At 19.4% G+C, this 19,365-nt stretch overlaps 5 protein-coding genes across 5 annotated transcripts in view; 1 reads left to right on the forward strand and 4 right to left on the reverse strand. All coding sequences in view use genetic code 6, as the record gives it.

Annotated features, from left to right (window-relative positions):
- The window catches only part of TTHERM_001395379 (transmembrane protein, putative), a gene marked incomplete at both ends in the record, with an annotated part of 5,278 nt that extends 2,701 nt beyond the window's left edge, over positions 1 to 2,577 (reverse strand). The window contains 2 exons of the mRNA XM_012795608.1: positions 65 to 1,738; positions 1,971 to 2,577. Coding sequence (XP_012651062.1) covers positions 65 to 1,738; positions 1,971 to 2,577 — 2,281 coding nt within the window. The remainder of the gene's footprint in view (positions 1 to 64; positions 1,739 to 1,970) is intronic.
- Positions 2,578 to 4,324: 1,747 nt separating this feature from the next.
- On the reverse strand, positions 4,325 to 5,226 carry TTHERM_01395380 (hypothetical protein; the record flags this gene model as incomplete). The annotated part of the gene is made up of 2 exons (XM_001007975.3): positions 4,325 to 4,420; positions 4,477 to 5,226. The coding sequence occupies 2 exons, from the start codon at positions 5,224 to 5,226 to the stop codon at positions 4,325 to 4,327; spliced, it is 846 nt and encodes a 281-aa protein (XP_001007975.3).
- Positions 5,227 to 6,700: 1,474 nt separating this feature from the next.
- On the forward strand, positions 6,701 to 9,628 carry TTHERM_001395390 (hypothetical protein; the record flags this gene model as incomplete). Its single annotated transcript, XM_012795609.1, has 13 exons — positions 6,701 to 6,856; positions 6,910 to 6,959; positions 7,185 to 7,274; positions 7,480 to 7,569; positions 7,704 to 7,793; positions 7,917 to 8,006; positions 8,170 to 8,259; positions 8,320 to 8,406; positions 8,529 to 8,618; positions 8,787 to 8,876; positions 8,957 to 9,046; positions 9,147 to 9,236; positions 9,379 to 9,628. The coding sequence occupies 13 exons, from the start codon at positions 6,701 to 6,703 to the stop codon at positions 9,626 to 9,628; spliced, it is 1,353 nt and encodes a 450-aa protein (XP_012651063.1).
- A 728-nt stretch (positions 9,629 to 10,356) lies between these two features.
- On the reverse strand, positions 10,357 to 12,012 carry TTHERM_01396400 (hypothetical protein; the record flags this gene model as incomplete). The annotated part of the gene is made up of 1 exon (XM_001007978.2): positions 10,357 to 12,012. The coding sequence occupies exon 1, from the start codon at positions 11,965 to 11,967 to the stop codon at positions 10,357 to 10,359; it is 1,611 nt and encodes a 536-aa protein (XP_001007978.2). The 5' UTR covers positions 11,968 to 12,012.
- A 5,706-nt stretch (positions 12,013 to 17,718) lies between these two features.
- Positions 17,719 to 18,330, reverse strand: TTHERM_01396430 (hypothetical protein; the record flags this gene model as incomplete). The annotated part of the gene is made up of 1 exon (XM_001007981.2): positions 17,719 to 18,330. The coding sequence occupies one exon, from the start codon at positions 18,328 to 18,330 to the stop codon at positions 17,719 to 17,721; it is 612 nt and encodes a 203-aa protein (XP_001007981.2).
- Between the last annotated feature and the right edge of the window lie 1,035 nt (positions 18,331 to 19,365).

Below are 19,365 nucleotides of genomic sequence, written 5' to 3' on the forward strand. Positions count from 1 at the left end.
TGAATCTCCTTTTATTATGGAGTTATTTATGATGATTGTAATATAAGATTTTATTATTCTTAACTTGAGATAAAAAAAGAGCATTCAGATATAGTTTCTGACTTGTAAATATTTAAATTATAGCTATTTTCAAAAATTCCACTTTTATGTAGGACTAAAATATGGAATGTATTTTTTTCAGAATCAAGTTAAGAGCTTAAGATTCGAGGATACTAAGAGTTAATTTAAGCTATCATATTGAATTTGTCTCCATTAGCAATAAAAAGTTCAAATCTATCTATTAAAAATAGTGCTAAAATATTATTTTCAATTAGCTTGAAATCTATAATAATGTCTTAAATAAAATCTTTTTTGATTAATGATACAAATTCAATTTTAGCACTAAGTCTATAGAAGTTAATTTAAAAGATACACTAGATAAATAAGAAATTTTGGATTATTCCTAAAGTAGAGTATTTTTTAGGAAGAGGCAAACTCAGTTCTTATTAATTATTATTGTAATTATAAACATATGCTTTTTTCTACTTATTAAAACAAAATATATATCTTTTATAAGTCTGATCAATTAAGAATTATGATAAACTTATGTTAGGATCTTCTGTAACTAGAACTTTTAGGTCTATTTATGAAATAATTTTTTTATTCAATGTGTCGATTTAAAAAAGAAGTCCTCCATTTGAAGCAGCATAAGCAAATTATTAAGTAGCAGATATTTCAATTAGTTAAATTGTTATAATTGAAATGTTAATAGGACTCTTTTAAGAGGTGTTGTATAAGAATAACACTTAGTCTGTTAAGTTGTATTAAAGAAGTTAACCATCACTAAATCCTACAATTATTAAATCTTTATTATCATTTACTTTGAATGAAGTTACTATTTAAGTTATATTAAAATTAATTATTTTAATGATAGAACCTGTTAATATATCTAAATGCAAAATCTTTTGATCAAAAGTAATTACAACATTATCAATTATAAACTACTAAAAATTGATCATTTCTAGTTAGTAAATAACAGATTTTAAGTTATTATTTATTCTTGATTAATACTATTGATAGAAAAAAAGAGAGTCTTCAAAAGCTAATATAAATACATCACTACTTTAATTGTATTTTATATCTAAGAGATCTGATTTTAGAATTGATAACTCAAATTTTAATTTATTTTATGAATATCTAAAAACTATATTATCTTTGGCCAATATCAAGTAATCAGTCTATAATTTATTAATCTATATTTAGGTAAATAAACTGAATGGCTCAATTAGAAAGGGTTCACGTTCTAAACCTAACGAACTATAATCTAGTTAGAATACAGAATCACTATATCTTAGATAAATATTGTTAGATAAACTATCATAGCTAATGAATTCAAATAAAGTTAAATCACAACTATAGCATACATTAACAAAGTTTTGAAAAGGTAAATTACTATCTATTGAAGAAATATAAAATGTTCCTTGGCTATCAATAAGCATTACATATCTACTTTAACTTTCATCAAACTAAAAATAAGTAATGTTATTATTTTTTAGTTAATTTTAGTTAACTTTAATTTAATTTATAATTTTTCCTTCAGAAACACCATATATCTAGATAATTGAGAGGTCATCATCATTTTATAATAGTAAATAATTTAAGTGACCAATATAAATAAACTTTATTATTTTAACAAGATCATCTTCTTCAGTCAAAACTTAATTGAAGGTTAAATTGGCCCTGTCTATTAAAATTAAACCTAATTATATAAAATAGATTTTAAAAGATTAAAACAATAAATAGTTTTGAAAACATAAGTTTGAAAAAAAAAATTTTTTTAATTCAAAGAGGGGCAGATAAATTTGATATTTCTTAAAATAATTATTAAGTCTGTTTTTTTAGTGGAATCCAAACAATTTTTTTTTCATTAGCATTTTTATTTGCTTAGGTGTTAAAAAATATTAAAAGTAAAAAATAAAATATTTATTTACCTATTTCTAATTTGCACACAATTTTAATTGTAAATATCATACAATCACTAACTTTTTTTTAAATAGTCTATTTCAAAACTCCAATAGAGCTGTATATTCTAACTTGATTTGGTGTATTCTTTTCATTCTGATAGATAAAAATATTTTCATATATTTCATCAAAAATATATTGAATTTTATTAGTATTATCAATTTTTATTGTTTTTAAGATATTTTAAATTTTATTATACACTAATATTTCTTTAAAATCAGAAATAAATATATTAATGCATACAATTTGAAGTTTAAAATCTGTACAGTCTAAATCTTTCTATTATTGATTATCAATTGAAATATCTTAAACTACATTGAGTTGAGTATCCAAAATTTGGAAGAAGTTACCATATAAATATATTAGTTTATCATTTTTTATGAATTTAGCATTTTTAATAAACTGCTTGGGATAGTCTTTGATAAATTTTTCATTTGTGGTAGTGTTTATTAAAATAATTTAGTTATTATTCTAAAGAATTATTAGCTAGTCATATACTTTGATTTCTTGATATTCTATAGAGTTTACAAAAGAAGTTATAATTTATTAAAAGCCTGTATAAACATCAATTGTCATTAATTATTATTTTAGTAAAATAAACAATTTATCAATTTATTTACTAAATATTGCTTTTTTTATATTTTTATCAGATATCAATTTTCTATTTTTTTAAATTTGAACATGAACATTTTTTTGTATTACTATATCATTAGAAAGAAACCTTTCAAATTCAGTTTTTGTATTTTAAAAATTCTAATAATTAAATGATAAAAAACCTAAACTATTAATTTGGTTTATACTTAGAAAAATCAAAATTTTTCTATCGATATCAATGATGAATTCTTCGATTGAGTAATCAAGAAAATTTACTGCATAATAATATGTTTTTCCTTATTCATTTACTCTTTTTTCAAATTAATCAAAAAAAAGAGTAGTTTTGACTAATTAATAATTACCATCTTAAATGTTTATAAATAGAAGTCCTTCATTGCCTTATAGCACATAAATTTATTTATCATTAACGACTCGATTTATTTATTTTATTCCTGTAAAGCCTTTTAAGTTTAATTTAAATATCTATGATAAAGTAAAATTATAAATTTTAAAACTATTTGATTTATCTATAACAGCTATTTATTCTATCTCATAATTATTATTTATTTAATCCTGATAAGAAGAAAATACTTTTATGAGAAATATTTATTTGAGGTTATTAACTGTAATTAGTTCCTAAGTAGTCTAATTATTGTAATTTATTTAGTAGACAGTCAATTGCCATAAATATTTTCTAATTACCAACATTTTTGAATCCTTATTTAAATAAATAGCTTGTGGTTAATATTAAAATCCACATTTATCAAACAAAGTTTAAAGCTCTAAAGATAAAATAATTAAACAATCGTCTTTATAAAAACCTACTAATACATTATTATAAGCAAATAATGGAGATATTTATTATGGAAAAAAATTCAATATTTTATTGGTAAAAATATCAAGAGCATAAATTCTCTGATTCATATAAATTATTTTATTCTTGTTGAAAAATAATAAATTTTATCCATCATTTATTTTAAACTATTTGTATAATTAGCATTTAGTCTCTTATGAACAATCATAAAAATTTGTCTAATTAAAGTGGGGAAACGAAACCATAAGAGGGGGCTAATAACTAAACATAACTCCTTTTTTAAACTGAAGAAATTTCTTTTTTTTATCTATATAAGGAGTAGGAAATTTTAAATTAAAATTGGTAATTACATCAATTTTTAGTTATTATTTTTGTTATTATAAAAAACCTTAATTTTTGATGATTTAAATTCTATTTATACTTTTACTTACTAATTCATAAATTAATTCTTTCTAACTTGAGCTTTAATTTTGATATTTTATAAGAAGCAAATCAGTTTCTTAATTATCCTGTTAAAATATTTTATCATGTTAAATAAATTACTGTGTGCTTGAATCTAAGTAAAAAACTTGTAATCCATTTGTGTCGAAAAGCACAATTATTTATTTTTCTTTTCCCCATAAATTATAGGCCTCCAAATCTATTACAGAATTATTTATACTAAAGAAAATAGTATTTAAAGAATTTGTTAATAGATTATAGTAAATCAAATAATTTTTTGTAAGAAATATCAAATATTCATTCAAATTAGTATCTTAATATTACAAAATTTTACTTCTTTTAATTTATTATGTATCTTACATTTATAATTCAATAGACTTATAAGAATTATTGACTAAGTTAATTAAATAAGCTGAATTTTCTTAAACTAAAGCATAGATTCCAAACTAAGATGTTGACAGAACATTAAAATATTCACCTTTATTAGAAGCTTAAAATATAAAATGATCTTGAATTTGTAAATTTAAGATATTGTTGGAATTCGATATCACTATCTTTTTAACAATTACGCTATTTGAATTTTAGGTAAACAACCACTAATCAATAAATTTCGATTATTTAATTACTTCGCCTATTGTAAAAGAATTAGACAGAGAAAACATTTAATTTAATAAGTCATAAAATATCTAAAATACATATCCTTTTTCAAAGTTAGCATTAAAAACCATAACATAATGATTATCAATAGAAGTCATCTGAGTGAGGGAATCAAGATGAATCAGATTTGGGGATATTATTTCAGTTTTAGATTCCTTTATAATATCCCAAGTTGATATAGAATTATTGCTTTGGATTAAGAAAATAATAGAATTTATTTAAAATGCATTGAGATCTTTTGCTTAAAAGTTCAAATTTTTTATCAGATTTAAACTGTTTCTATCATAAATAGACATTGAAGTTTCTTTTTAAACCACATAATAATTATATTGATATATAAAAAAGTCTTTTGTCTATGTGATATCATTTATATATTGTTGCGTAGGTTTTTAAACAGAGCATTTTAATTTACTTTAGCATATATTGCTTTACAAATTTTTATAGCTAAAAGCGCTACAAATGGCTACACACCCACCTTCTAAGCTGTTAGCATCATATTGATTCTTGTCATAAAACAAATTACTGCTGCATTTAGTGTAAACGCATAGATTATTATTTGAATCTAACTCATAATCATCTAAACATTTAATGCATATGTTTTAGTTATTGCTAATATTGCAGCTTGAGCATCCTTCTATGCATGCGGTATACGCTTTAATGTAAAATTAGATTAGTAAAAATGCTAAAATGCATTTTTCAGCTCTTAATTTAGTTATCATTTGAAAATATTCTTAATTTAGCTTCTTGTTAATGCTTGCTTTTACAGTCAATATATCAATTAAGTTAAATCTATTCAAAATAGTAATATCTCACAATCTCTCTTTCTAAACTTTTATCTTTCTTATTATTAATTTTATTTAATTAAATTCTTATCTAAATAAGGTAAATCTAAATGGCTTTTCGATTTTGAAAAATTAAATCTAATTTGCTTAACTCATTCAATGTTTAGAGGAAAAACAAAGTCAAATATATAAATCTTAGACTTTGGTTTTGTATAAAAAATAAAACAACAATTTCAAACTGTCTTCTATCAATTTATAAAGGAAAAAACATATTTGATTATTAAAGTAAAAATAAATAAACTAATTTATTGTTTTAATACCTAAAAGATTATTTAATAAATTAAATATATATATTTGATTTTTTTTAAAATGAGCTAAATGTATTTGATTGATATATTGATTATTTTTTTCAAAAATACCACAAAAACGCAATTGATTGATTGATATGATAAATTTATCTGATATTTTATAAATATAGTAGAGTTTACTCTTATTCTTCATCATTAAAAACACTGTTTTAAAAATTTTTTTCATGTCTTTATTAAAAATTTCCATTCAAAATATTATATTGAATTGATAAGTCAAACTCTTTGGGATATGAAATAAAATAGTTTAAAAAATTCATAGGGCTACTATACCTTATTAACTTATATCCAAATGTTATTATAATTTTGTTTTAAAAATAAAATTCAAAATTTTTTAATTACTAAAAATTTTTAATTCTACCTCGTAAACGTACAATTTCATCAAAGAGGTAATACGGTATCTACTAATTCAATTAATCTCTTTAAATTATATAAAAAAATAAGGAAAAGACTCTGTATTTTTTATTGCTAAATAGAAAAGATTAAAAATAAATTAAAAATTAACGATTTTTTTAGAAAAATAATGGTGAATTAGTATTAGTGACAGTGTCAGAAATTACCTTTTGAACATAATGTGTCAAATTTTTTAATTTAGAGACAGGCGTCAGTTTTAAGATACTTGTCCAACTAATTTATTTAATAAACTTATCAGAAATCCCTATTGTAAATCATCTCCTTTTATATATTTGACAATATCTCGTATTACATAAATTTTTAACTCAAATTAATTCTCTTTATTTATAGTAACAAATTACTCTTTTAAACAATAAATTTTTGAAAACTAAAAAATATCTTTTACAGTCAAATATAAATAATTTGCTTTTCATTAAATTCAAGTACTATTAAATTTACCACGAAAGAAATATATTATAAATCTAAAACAAAATCTTTAATTATAGTATCAATATTTTATACTTCAAATAATCCAAAATTAAACGAATTGTAAAAAACAATATTTATTTTTTTTTTAAATTACTTGCTAACAGAGTAATTAATATTAAAAGCAAAATTAAGCCTAATATTTACTTAAAAAAGTAAAGATATGAATGAGTTAGGTTTTTTTATATTTTCAAGAGTTATTCTTATATAATTCAATTTTTTAAATAATTAAATAAATTAAAAATATTGCAAAACAAACTCTTGAAAGAAAACTTTTTTCAAAAATGTAACAATTTGTAAGCTATTATTATGATATTTAGAAAGTAAGTAATTAGTTTTCTTAATAAAATAATTTAAATATTTAATTAAATAAAAGGTTTTGGAAGAAAATAAGACTTCTGAGACTAGTCTTTCTATAGATCTAAGGTAACTTTTTTTACAAATCCTTCATTTATATGTTTAGAAGTAAAGAAAAATATTATTAACCTCAAGTTATATAAAAAGGCAGCACAAAAAATTTCTTTACTTTTTAGTAACAATATCACAATTTTTTTTCTTCTTCTTTTTTATATTATCAAAATAAATTTCTTTCTTTGATTTCATTTTATTTTATTTGGGATTCAATAAAAATTTATTTTTATTTTATAAAAGTTATAAAGAAATTAGTGTGTAGCAAACATAAAACTTAAGCAAATTTTTATATAAATGCAAAAATATTTCATACTTGGTGCTATCTCTATTGTAAATATGGCTTCTATTTATTCTGTGCATAAAAAAATTAATTAAATTAAATATTTTTGAAGAATAAATATATTTTTTTTTGCTAAGAATAAAATATTTAAATAAATATTTTAGTATCTTAATGATATATATTGTATTTGTTGATACTAGTTTGTTTTTATTATTAAAATTAATTAAATATAAAATGGCAATTTTATATTTTTAGAGGTAACAAAATAGGTACAGAAGGTACAAAAGCTTTAGGAATTTGTCTAGAAAACTGCTTAAACATTAAAACTTTAGTTCTCACGCTTGGGTAAATATTTTTTACTTTTACTTTTAGTTTAATTTTAAATTTTTGAATTTCAATATAATTCACAAATACTTAAAATTAATTCTTAATTATCTTCCTATTTTAATACTTGTTGTCATTAATTAAATAACAAATAGTATGAACAAAATTTGTGATGAAGGATTAATTCACTTAGCTAAAGGCTTAGCACAATTAAAGAACATGACATACTTAGCATTTTATTTAGTGTAATAAATTTAAGAGTTTTTGAGAAAAATTATAATTAATAAACTAAAAAAAATATTTTCTCTCTTTAAATTTTATTTAAAATGAATTATTTTAATTTTGCTTTTATATAAAAATATTTTTAGTAGCAATTAGATTAAAGCAGAGGGGGCATAAAAATTAGGAGAATCTCTGGGAGAGTGTTCGAATCTCACAACTTTGACGGTCTCTTTAAAGTATAAATCATTATGCTTCAAATATATCAATTAAAATAAATAGTATTAAAAAAGCTTAATATACAAAACAAAATAAATACAAATTATTAAATTACTTTTATTTAATGCTTTAATAAATATTTATTTATTTGTATATTCATTATTTTTGCTATTTATATGAAAGTGATAATAAAATTGGGTTTGCTGGAGCTTAAAAATTGGTGTAAGGTTTATCTAAATGTTAAAAGCTCACAGAGTTAGTTTTGGAATTCATGTTTTTAATTTAATTTATAAATATTTATTTTTACAACATTTTCTAATAAAATTTTAAAAGGTATAACAAACTTAATGATAAGGATTTAAGCATAGGTTTGGCTTTATAGAACTTCTAATAATTAACAAAATTATCTCTTAATGCTGAGTAATAATTAATTTAATTTAAGTTATCATTTAATTTTAGATATAACTAAAGATTGATTTTCATTCATAAAAAATATTTCTATTAGTTTAAATATGATTCTTTTTATAAAAATTTAATATAAGTAAAAATTAAATTGGTAATCTTGGTGCTGCAGCTATAGGTAATTCATTAGTTAGTCTTAAAAATCTTAGTAGCTTAAATCTTAGCTTAAAGTAATGGTTTATACTTATTCAAATAATTTGAATCTTGCAAAATTCTTAAAAATTATTTATTTTAATTTTCTCATTTAAATTTTTAAAAAAGATACTGCATTAATTTAATACAAATATTTTTAATTTAGTATTTTATAAATTTTATTTTTATAAATTACAAAATCTTAGTGAAAATAATATTGATGATGAAGGATTTTCTCAAATTTGCTCTTGCTTACAAAATATGATCAAACTCTAAAAATTGGAGCTTTATTTTAGGTAAAAAAGGCCACTAAAATAATTTGATTAAGTTTTAAATATTAAAAACCATTTTTCAAATATTAATTATTTTTAATTAGCTACAATAGAATTAAAAGTGAAGGTTTGTTGGCATTTCACTCTGCTTTAATCAATTGTGAAACTATTAAGGAATTGATAATTTTTCTAGAGTAAATAAATTATTAATTTTTAAATATAAAATTATTTTGATTAAATTAAAAGTTTAAATATCCAAAAATATTTTTATAATAAATATCTAATTTTAATTAGCTTTAACAGAATTGATAATGAAGGTCTCTTTTATTTAGGTTCAGCTTTATCTAAATGCAAAAGAATTCTGTTTTTGACTATTCAACTTGAGTAAATTAATATATTTATTTTTTTCTTAAATAAAATAATAAAAATATTATTCAAACATATAATTTACAATTTACCTTAATAGCCAATATGTACTTAAATTTTCTTCTTAAGTGAGTTTACTATTTATTTATATATAAAATAGATATAACTATTTTGATACATAAACTTTGCATAAGTTCAAAACACAGATGGAAAAGTCAAGGAGTCTGTTAATATACTCATTTGATTTAGATATCTACATTACTAATAAAAATTACCAAGAATTAATTTTTGATGAAGATGATGTAGATGATTATATTAGTGATAGTCAAAGTGATAAAGAGAGTGATAGTATCGATTCAATTAAAGAAAATAATAATCAATAAGAAGATTATCAATCAATATTAGATTGAAAACATAGAAAAACAAAATGAAGAAATGAATAATAGATAATAATCAATTTTCAAATTAATGAAGAGAAAATAAAAATATTCAAAAATTATAAATAAAACAATTATATTTTTAATAAAAAATTTTAATTAAGTAAGATTAGTATCAATATTGTTTTAATATTTTTTCGCTAAAGCCAATTATTTTTAATAAAACAAACTGATTTAGCTTGTTTTTTATTTTATTTTTTCATAAATTTTTGAATGAAAATATGAAATAAGATAGGAAACAAATGAACTGAAAAAAGATAACTTCATATTTTTAAATAAAATGAGAAGCCAACTTTAAATAGATTTTCTCTTTAAAATTATTATGATCAATATAAAACAGAAATAATTTTGAAATATTTAATTAATTTTAATAATCAGAAATATTTAAATTAAGAAAAATATACATTTCATAGTTTATTTTTAAGCCTATTATTTTCAAAAAGATTCAGCTGATTATTCTATGTATTAGAATAAAAGCCCCCTTAAATAGTAGTCCTTACTATAAGAGTATAGACATAAATTATTTTTTTATTTTTTTGGAGCTGAATTAAAAATTAAAAATAAATATCTATGTTTTTTTAAGTAAAATAACAAAATAAAAACATAAAATAAATTTCATCAAATGAATTTTATATTTTGATAAATTTACCTACACATAAAGATTTTTACTTTTTTGATTTTATTTAAAATTAATTTATAATTCATTAAACTTCTAATTTTACTAATCTGATTGCCTTTTTGAAAATTAAATTTTGCTAAAGGAGTTACTAAATTCTTATTTTATAAAATGCCTCCATGCTGCTCATACTTGCTTGAATTTTAGAAGCAAGAGAATTTTTTTTTTTAGTTTATATTTCTTCTATTGTGTCTTATTGAGAATTTAAGGATTCACTTTACAAAATTATATCAGTTTTTTATTTTAAACTCTTTTAAGAGCTGCTGAGATTTTAAAAACTCAAACTGGCATAGTTTAAGTTCGAGCATTTTCTTACATTGCTTAAAAAGATTTTATAATTGAATTAAAAAGAATACCCTTTACCAAAAATAAAATAAATTTATTTTAAATATTTTAAGCTAGGTAAAACTCCAAATAATTCTTAATATAAATCATCTGTTAATTAAATTATTTTTAATTTCAGTCTTAGTTTACTAATATAGGGACTGTGTCTTATTAAACTTGAGAATGAATATTACTTAACAAAGAATTTTTAAGAATTTATTATAAGACTTAGGTCATTAAGCTCTTTTAAGTTTTCAAATGATTATTTATAATGGCAGATGATTTTATCATTTAATTATGAGTTGTTTAATTTCATATTTAATTGATGCAATTAATCAAATCTAGACACTTATTATATATATTTATATAAATTCTATTCATTGTATTAAGTGAGGTCTATAGAGAGAGATGTAACTATACTATAGCTATTCAAAATCTACAATCCTAATAAGTTGCTAAAATTAATATTTTTATTTGCTTATATTTATTCTTCAATTTTCAAATATTTTATCTTCCTCTAAAATTTTTCTTCAGTTTCATTGTGAATTTCTTAATGTTTTTCTTCAACATATTGACTTTAATTTTACAAAATTAAAGTAAAGTATTCTAAATTGCTTAAAAAAACTGGAATTTTTTATAAATTACTCTAATTTACGCTCGAAAGAATAAGGTCAAGTTATAATTTTTAGAGTTAATTTTATTTTATAATGGAGTTTACTAATTATTATGTTGCTTAAGCATCAAGTTAAGTTTATCTTAATTTTATTTTCAAAGTTTACAAATGCTTAAGCTGGAGCTCAATAATATTGAAAAATGGTTAAGGAACTTATATTTCAGACAAATTAATCTTGAGCGTGCTTAAATTTTGAAAATTTGTAATAATTTTATTAATTTATTCTGATTATTTTGGAGAAACTTAAACATTACAAAAATTTAATTTAAGTTGTTTTATTTGCTATTCATTCATTTATTTTAAAAATTCTAGAATATAGTTATTATTACACTCATTAGTAGTATTAATTATACCTAGCTTTTAGATTTAGATATTTTGATATAAAACTTTAGCTAATTCAATTATTAGCTCTTATTTTATATCTAAAATAGAAGAGTCAAAACAAATTTTAATTGTTGAGTTTAGCTACTTGTTTTTAAGTTACTAACTTAGATTAAAAAGTATTTCTGAACTCAAGTCCAAGATTTGAATATTTAAAATTGTATTTTACATATTTTGGCTTTCATTTATTGATTTAGTTTAGAAAACCTTTTGTTAGTTTAAGTCTTTAGAAGGATTTTGATTTATAAAATTTTCCATTTTTTTTCGCTTTACTTTTTTCACTTATTTTTAATTAACCAAACCAAATGGAAATATAATTTGTAGTCAAAATAGTATTATTTAATAATATAACAATCTATAAATAATTAATTTCTAAATAAAATATCATCTACTTAGATACTTAAAATATATTTTTATCATAAAAAAATAATAAATTTGAATTATAGGGTTAAATATAGATATTTCAATAAATAATTATCTAAATTTTTAAATCAAAGTATTTATTCAATTATAAAAACAAAATAGAAATTTAAAAATATTAATTAAGAAAAATGAATATTTAATTTATTTAGTGTTTAACATTAAAAAAAAACTGCTCAACATTCTAAATTTATTTATTTTTATTTGTCAATTAAAGTATTCTAAATTCTATCTATTATTTTTGAAAAAAATACAGTTTTTGATTTAAAAGTAAATATAATATTAATAATATATTAGAACTTTTTATTAATTTAAAAATTTTATACATCAATATTCATTTTTATTGAAAATTATTCTGCTCATAAAAACAAAATCGATAATAAGATTAACATATTCAAAAAAAAACTATAATTTTTTATTATTCATTTGTGAATATTATTTTTTTTGATGAAATTATTGCTATTTTCATAAAATTGCATTTTTTGTATATTGAAGTAAGCAAGCAGATTGGGGTTTTAATTATTTTAAAAAATTAAAAAATCTTCTGAATGCTGAATTAAAATTAAAAAAAAAATTATCTATGTTTTTTTAGTTAAATATCAAAACAAAAACATAATATATATTTCTTCAAATAACTTTTAATATTTTATTTTGATGAATTTACCCATACATATAGATTTATTTTCGCTATGTTGGTTTTGTTGGTTTGGTTTAAAATTAATTAATAATTCATTAAACTTCTAGTTTTACTAATCTGATTGCCTTTTTGAAAATTAAATTTTGTTAAAGAAGTTACTAATTTCTTCTTTTTTAAACGACCTACATGCTTAGCCACTTTGCTTGAATTATAGAAGCGAAAAAATTACTTTTTTAAATTTATATTTCTTCTGTTGTGTCTTTTTGAAAATATAACGATTCATTTTACAGAATTATATCAGTTTTTAATTTTAAGCTCTTTTAAGAGCTGTTGAGATTTTAAAAACTCAAACTGGCATAGTTTAAGTTCAAGCATTTTCTTAGATTGCTTCCAAAAATTTAATAATTGAATTACATAGAATGCCCTTTATCAAAAATAAAATAAATTTATTTTAAATATTTTAAGCCAGGTAAAACTCCAAATAATTCTTAATATAAAGCATCTGTTAATTATATTGTTTTTAATTGCAGTCTTAATTTACTAATATAGGGACTGTGTCTTATTAAACTTGAGAATAAATATTAATTATCAAAGTATACATGAGAATTTATTGTAAGACTAAGGTCATTAAGCTCTTTTAAGTTTTCAAATGATTATTTATAATGGCAGATGATTTTATCATTTAATTATGAGTTGGCTAATGTCATATTTAATTGATGCAATTAATCAAATCTAGACACTTATTATATATATTTATATAAATTTTATTCATTGTATTGAGTGAGGTCTGTAGAGAGAGATGTAACCATGCTATAGCTATTCAAAATCTACAATCCTAATAAGTTACTAAAATTCATATTTTCATTCGCTTATATTTATTCTTCAATTTTCAAATATTTTATCTTCCTCTAAAATTTTTCTTCAGTTTCATTGTGAATTTCTTAATTTTTTTCTTCAGCATTTTGATTTTAATTTTACAAAATTAAACTAAAGCATTCTAAATTGCTTAAAAAAACTGGAATTTTTTATAAATTACTCTAATTTAAGCTCGAAAGAATAAGGTCAAGTTATAATTTTTAGAGTTAATTTTATTAAATTATGGAGTTTACTAATTGTTATGTTGCTTAAGTATCAAGTTAAGTTTATCTTAATTTTATTTTCAAAGTTTACAAATGCTTAAGTTGGTGCTAAATAATATTGAAAAATTATTAAGGAACTAATATTTCAGACAAATTAATCTTGAGTGAACTTAGATTTTGAAAATTTGTAATAGTTTTATTAATTTATTCTGATTATTCTGGAGAAATTTAAACATTACAAAAATTTAATTTAAGTTGTTTTATTTGTTATTCATTCATTTATTTTAAAAATTCTAGATAATAGTTATTATTACACTCATTAGTATTATTAATTATACCTAGATTTTAGATTTAGATATTTTGATATAAAACTTTAGCTAATTCAATTATTAGCTCTTATTTTATATCTAAAATAGAAGAGTCAAAACAAATTTTAATTGTTGAGTTTAGCTACTTGTTTTTAAGTTACTAACTTAGATTAAAAAGTATTTCTGAACTCAAGTCCAAGATTTGAATATTTAAAATTTTATTTTATTTATTTTAGCTTTCATTAAAAGATTTAGTTTAGAAAACTTTTTATTGATTCACGTTTTTAAACGGATTTTGATTTAATAAATTTTTCATTTTTTTTTTCGCTTTACTTTTTTCACTTATTTTTAATTAGCCAAGCCAAATGGAAATATAATTTGTGGTTAAAATAGTAAATTAAATATTAATAACAATCAATAAATAAGGAATTTCTAAATAAAACATCATCTACTTAGAAACTTAAAATTTTTTTTTATATCATAAAAAAAATTATAAATTTGAATTAAAGGGTTAATATAGACAGATAAGAGAATTCATTAAATAATATTTATTCAAAATTTAAAAGTAGAATATGAATAAATATTCTTCTATTTAAATAAATAATTATCTAAATATTTAAAACAAAGTATTTATTCAATAAAAAAAACAAAATAGAAATTTAAAAATTTTAAATTAGAAAAATGAATTTTATATTTACTTAAATGTTCAAGTTAAAAAAAATTTTTTTTTGACCAACATTCTAAATTTATTTATTAATTTTTTTTATAGGAAAACTAGACATAACTTATTTTTTATTTTTTTGGAGTTGAATTAAAAATTAAAAATAAATATCTATGTTTTTTTAAGTAAAATAACAAAACAAAAACATAAAATAAATTTCATCAAATAACTTTTAATTTTATATTTTGGTGGATTTACCCACACATAAAGATTTTCACTTTGTTGATTTTATTTAAAATTAATTTATAATTCATTAAACTTCTAGTTTTACTAATCTGATTGCCTTTTTGAAAATATAATTTTGATAAAGAAGTTCCTTACTTCTTGTTTTTTCAAAGGCCAAATTGCTTAGATAAAATGCTTTAATTTAGGAAGAAAAAAAATTTATTTTTTAAATTCTTATTTCTTCTATTTTGTCTTATTGAGAATTTAAAGATTCATCTTACAAAATTATATCAGTTTTTAATTTTAAACTCTTTTAAGAGCTGTTGAGATTTTAAAAACTCAAACTGGCATAGTTTAAGTTCAAGCATTTTCTTAGATTGCTTCCAAAAATTTAATAATTGAATTACATAGAATTATCAAAAATAAAATAAATTTATTTTAAATATTTTAAGCCAGGTAAAACTCCAAATAATTCTTAATATAAAGTATCTGTTAATTTAATTGTTTTTAATTAGAGTGTTAGCTTACTAATATAGGGACTGTAACTTATTAAACTTGAGAATAAATATTAGTCATCAAAGTTTTTATGAGAATTTATTGTAAGACTAAGGTCATTAAGCTCTTTTAAGTTTTCAAATGATTATTTATAATGGCAGATGATTTTATCATTTAATTATGAGTTGCTTAATGTCATATTTAATTGATTTAATTAATCAAATCTAGACACTTATTATATATATTTATATAAATTCTATTCATTATATTAAGTGAGGTCAGTAGAGAGAGATGTAACCATACTATATCTTTTCAAAATCTACAATCCTAATAAGTTACTAAAATTCATATTTTCATTTTTTTATATTTATTCTTCAATTTTCAAATATTTTATCTTCCTCTAAAATTTTTCTTCAGTTTCATTGTGAATTTCTTAATTTTTTTCTTCAGCATATTGGTTTTAATTTTACAGAATTAAACTAAAGCATTCTAAATTGCTTAAAAAAACTGGAATTTTTTATAAATTACTCTAATTTAAGCTCTAAAGAATAAGGTCAAGTTATAATTTTTAGAGTTAATTTTATTAAATTATAGAGTTTACTAATTATTATGTTGCTTAAGCATCAAGTTAAGTTTATCTTAATTTTATTTTCAAAGTTTACAAATGCTTAAACTGGTGCTAAATAATATTGAAGAATTGTTAAGGAATTTATATTTTCGACAAACTAATCTTGAGCAAGTTTAAATTTTGAAAATTTGTAATAGTTTTATTAATTTATTCTGATTATTCTGGAGAAATTTAAACATTACAAAAATTTAATTTAAATTGCTTTATTTGTTATTAATTAATTTATTTCAAAAATTCTAGAATATAGTTATTATTAGACTCATTAGTAGTATTAATTATACCTAGCTTTTAGATTTAGATATTTTGATATAAAACTTTAGCTAATTCAATTATTAGCTCTTATTTTATATCTAAAATAGAAGAGTTGAAATAAATATTAATTGTTGAGTTTAGCTACTTGTTTTTAAGTTACTAACTTAGATTAAAAAGTATTTCTGAACTCAAGTTCAAGATTTGAATATTTAAAATTGTATTTTAAATATTTTAGCTTTCATTTATAGATTTAGTTTGAAAATCTTTTTATTGATTCATGTTTTTAAAAGGATTTTGATTTATTATATTTTCCATTTTTTTTTCGCTTTAATTTTTTCACTTATTTTTAATTAACCAAACCAAATGGAAATATAATTTGTAGTCAAAATAGTATTATTTAATACTAATAACAATCAATAAATAATGAATTTCTAAATAAAACATCATCTACTTAGATACATAAATATTTTTTTATCATAAAAATAATAAATTTGAATTAGAGGGTTAAATACAGAGATTTAAATAAATAATGATCTAAATTTTTAAATGAAAGTATTTATTCAATTATAAAAACAAAATAGAGATTTTAAAATATTTATTCAGAAAAATGAATAATTAATTTATTTAATGTTTATACATTAAAATAATTTTTTTTGCTCAACATTCTAAATTTATTTATTAATTTTTATTTGTCAATTAAAGTATTATTAAATAAATATATTATTTTTGAAAAAAACAATTTTTTATTAAAAAGTAAATATATTATTAATAAATAAGATATTAGAACTTTTCATTAATTTAAAAATTTTATACATTAATATTCATTTTTATTGTAAATTATTCTATTTATAAAAATAAAATCGATAAGAAGATTAATATATTCAAAAAAAAATACTTATTTTTTATTATTCATTTGTGAATATTATTTATTGTTATACTTGAACTTTTCATTAATTTAAAAATTTTATACATCAATATTCATTTTTATTGAAAATTATTCTACTCATAAAAACAAAATCGATAATAAGATTAACATATTCAAAAAAAAACTATAATTTTTTATTATTCATTTGTGAATATTATTTTTTTTGATGAAATTATTGCTATTTTCATAAAATTGCATTTTTTGTATATTGAAGTAAGCAAGCAGATTGGGGTTTTAATTATTTTAAAAAATTAAAAAATCTTCTGAATGGTAAAAATTAATAAATTTCATCTCATAATTTTTAATATTTTATTTTGATGAATTAACCCACACATATAGATTTTCACTCTATTGATTTGATTCAAAATTAATTTATAATTCATTAAACTTCTAGTTTTACTAATCTGATTGCCTTTTTGAAAAATAAGTTTTGCTAAAGTAGTTACTAACTTCTATTTTAATAGACATTCCTGCTTCGCCACCTTTTTTGAATTTAAGAATCTAAAAAATTACTTTTTTAAATTTTTATTTCTTCTGTTGTGTCCTTTTGAGAATTTAAGGATTCGTTTTACAGAATTATATCAGTTTTTAATTTTAAACTCTTTTAAGAGCTGTTGAGATTTTAAAAACTCAATCTGGCATAATTTAAATTCGAGAAATTTCTTACATTGCTTCCTAAAATTTAATAATTGAATTACATACAATGCCCTTTATCAAAAATAAAATTAATTTATTTTAAATATTTTAAGCTTTGTAAAACTCCAAATAGTTCTTAATATAAAGCATCTGTTAATTATATTGTTTTTAATTGCAGTCTTAGTTAACTAATATAGGGACAGTGTCTTATTAAACTTGAGAATAAATATTAATTATCAAAGTATTCATTAGAGTTTATTGTAAGACTAAGGTCATTAAGCTCTTTTAAGTTTTCAAATGATTATTTATAATGGCAGATGATTTTATCATTTAATTATGAGTTGTTTAATGTCATATTTAATTAATTTAATTAATCAAATCTAGACACTTATTATATATATTTATATAAATTCTATTCATTGTATTAAGTGAGGTCTATAGAGAGAGATGTAACCATACTATAGCTATTCAAAATCTACAATCCTAATAAGTTGCTAAAATTCTTATTTTCATTTGTTTATATTTATTCTTCAATTTTCAAATATTTTATCTACCTCTAAAATTTTTCTTCAATTTCATTGTGAATTTCTTATTGTTTTTCATCAACATATTGATTTTAATTTTACAAAATTAAAGTAAAGTATTCTAAATTGCTTAAAAAAACTGGAATTTTTTATAAATTACTCTAATTTAAGTTCGAAAGAATAAGGTCAAGCTATAATTTTTAGAGTTAATTTTATTATATAATAGAGTTTACTAATTATTATGTTACTTAAGTATCAAGTTAAGTTTATATTAATTTTATTTTCAAAGTTTATAAATGCTTAAGCTGGTGCTAAATAATATTGAAAAATTATTAAGGAACTTATATTTCAGACAAATTAATCTTGAGTGAGCTTAGATTTTGAAAATTTGTAATAGTTTTATTAATTTATTCTGATTATTCTGGAGTAATTTAAACATTACAAAAATTTAATTTAAGTTGTTTTATTTGTTATTCATTCATTTATTTCAAAAATTCTAGAATATAGTTATTATTAGACTCATTAGTAGTATTAATTATACCTAGCTTTTAGATTTAGATATTTTGATATAAAACTTTAGCTAATTCAATTATTAGCTCTTATTTTATATCTAAAATAGAAGAGTCAAAACAAATTTTAATTGATGAGTTTAGCTACTTGTTTTTAAGTTACTAACTTAGATTAAAAAGTATTTCTGAACTCAAGTCCAAGATTTGAATATTTAAAATTGTATTTTACATATTTTGGCTTTCATTTAATGATTTAGTTTGAAAATCTTTTTATTGATTCATGTTTTTAAAAGGATTTTGATTTTTTAAATTTTCCATTTTTTTTCGCTTTTACTTTTTTCACTTTATTTTTAATTA

The sequence above is a fragment of the Tetrahymena thermophila genome (genome assembly GCF_000189635.1).
Source record: "Tetrahymena thermophila SB210 genomic scaffold scf_8254804, whole genome shotgun sequence".
NCBI classification, from domain to species: Eukaryota; Ciliophora; class Oligohymenophorea; order Hymenostomatida; family Tetrahymenidae; genus Tetrahymena; species Tetrahymena thermophila.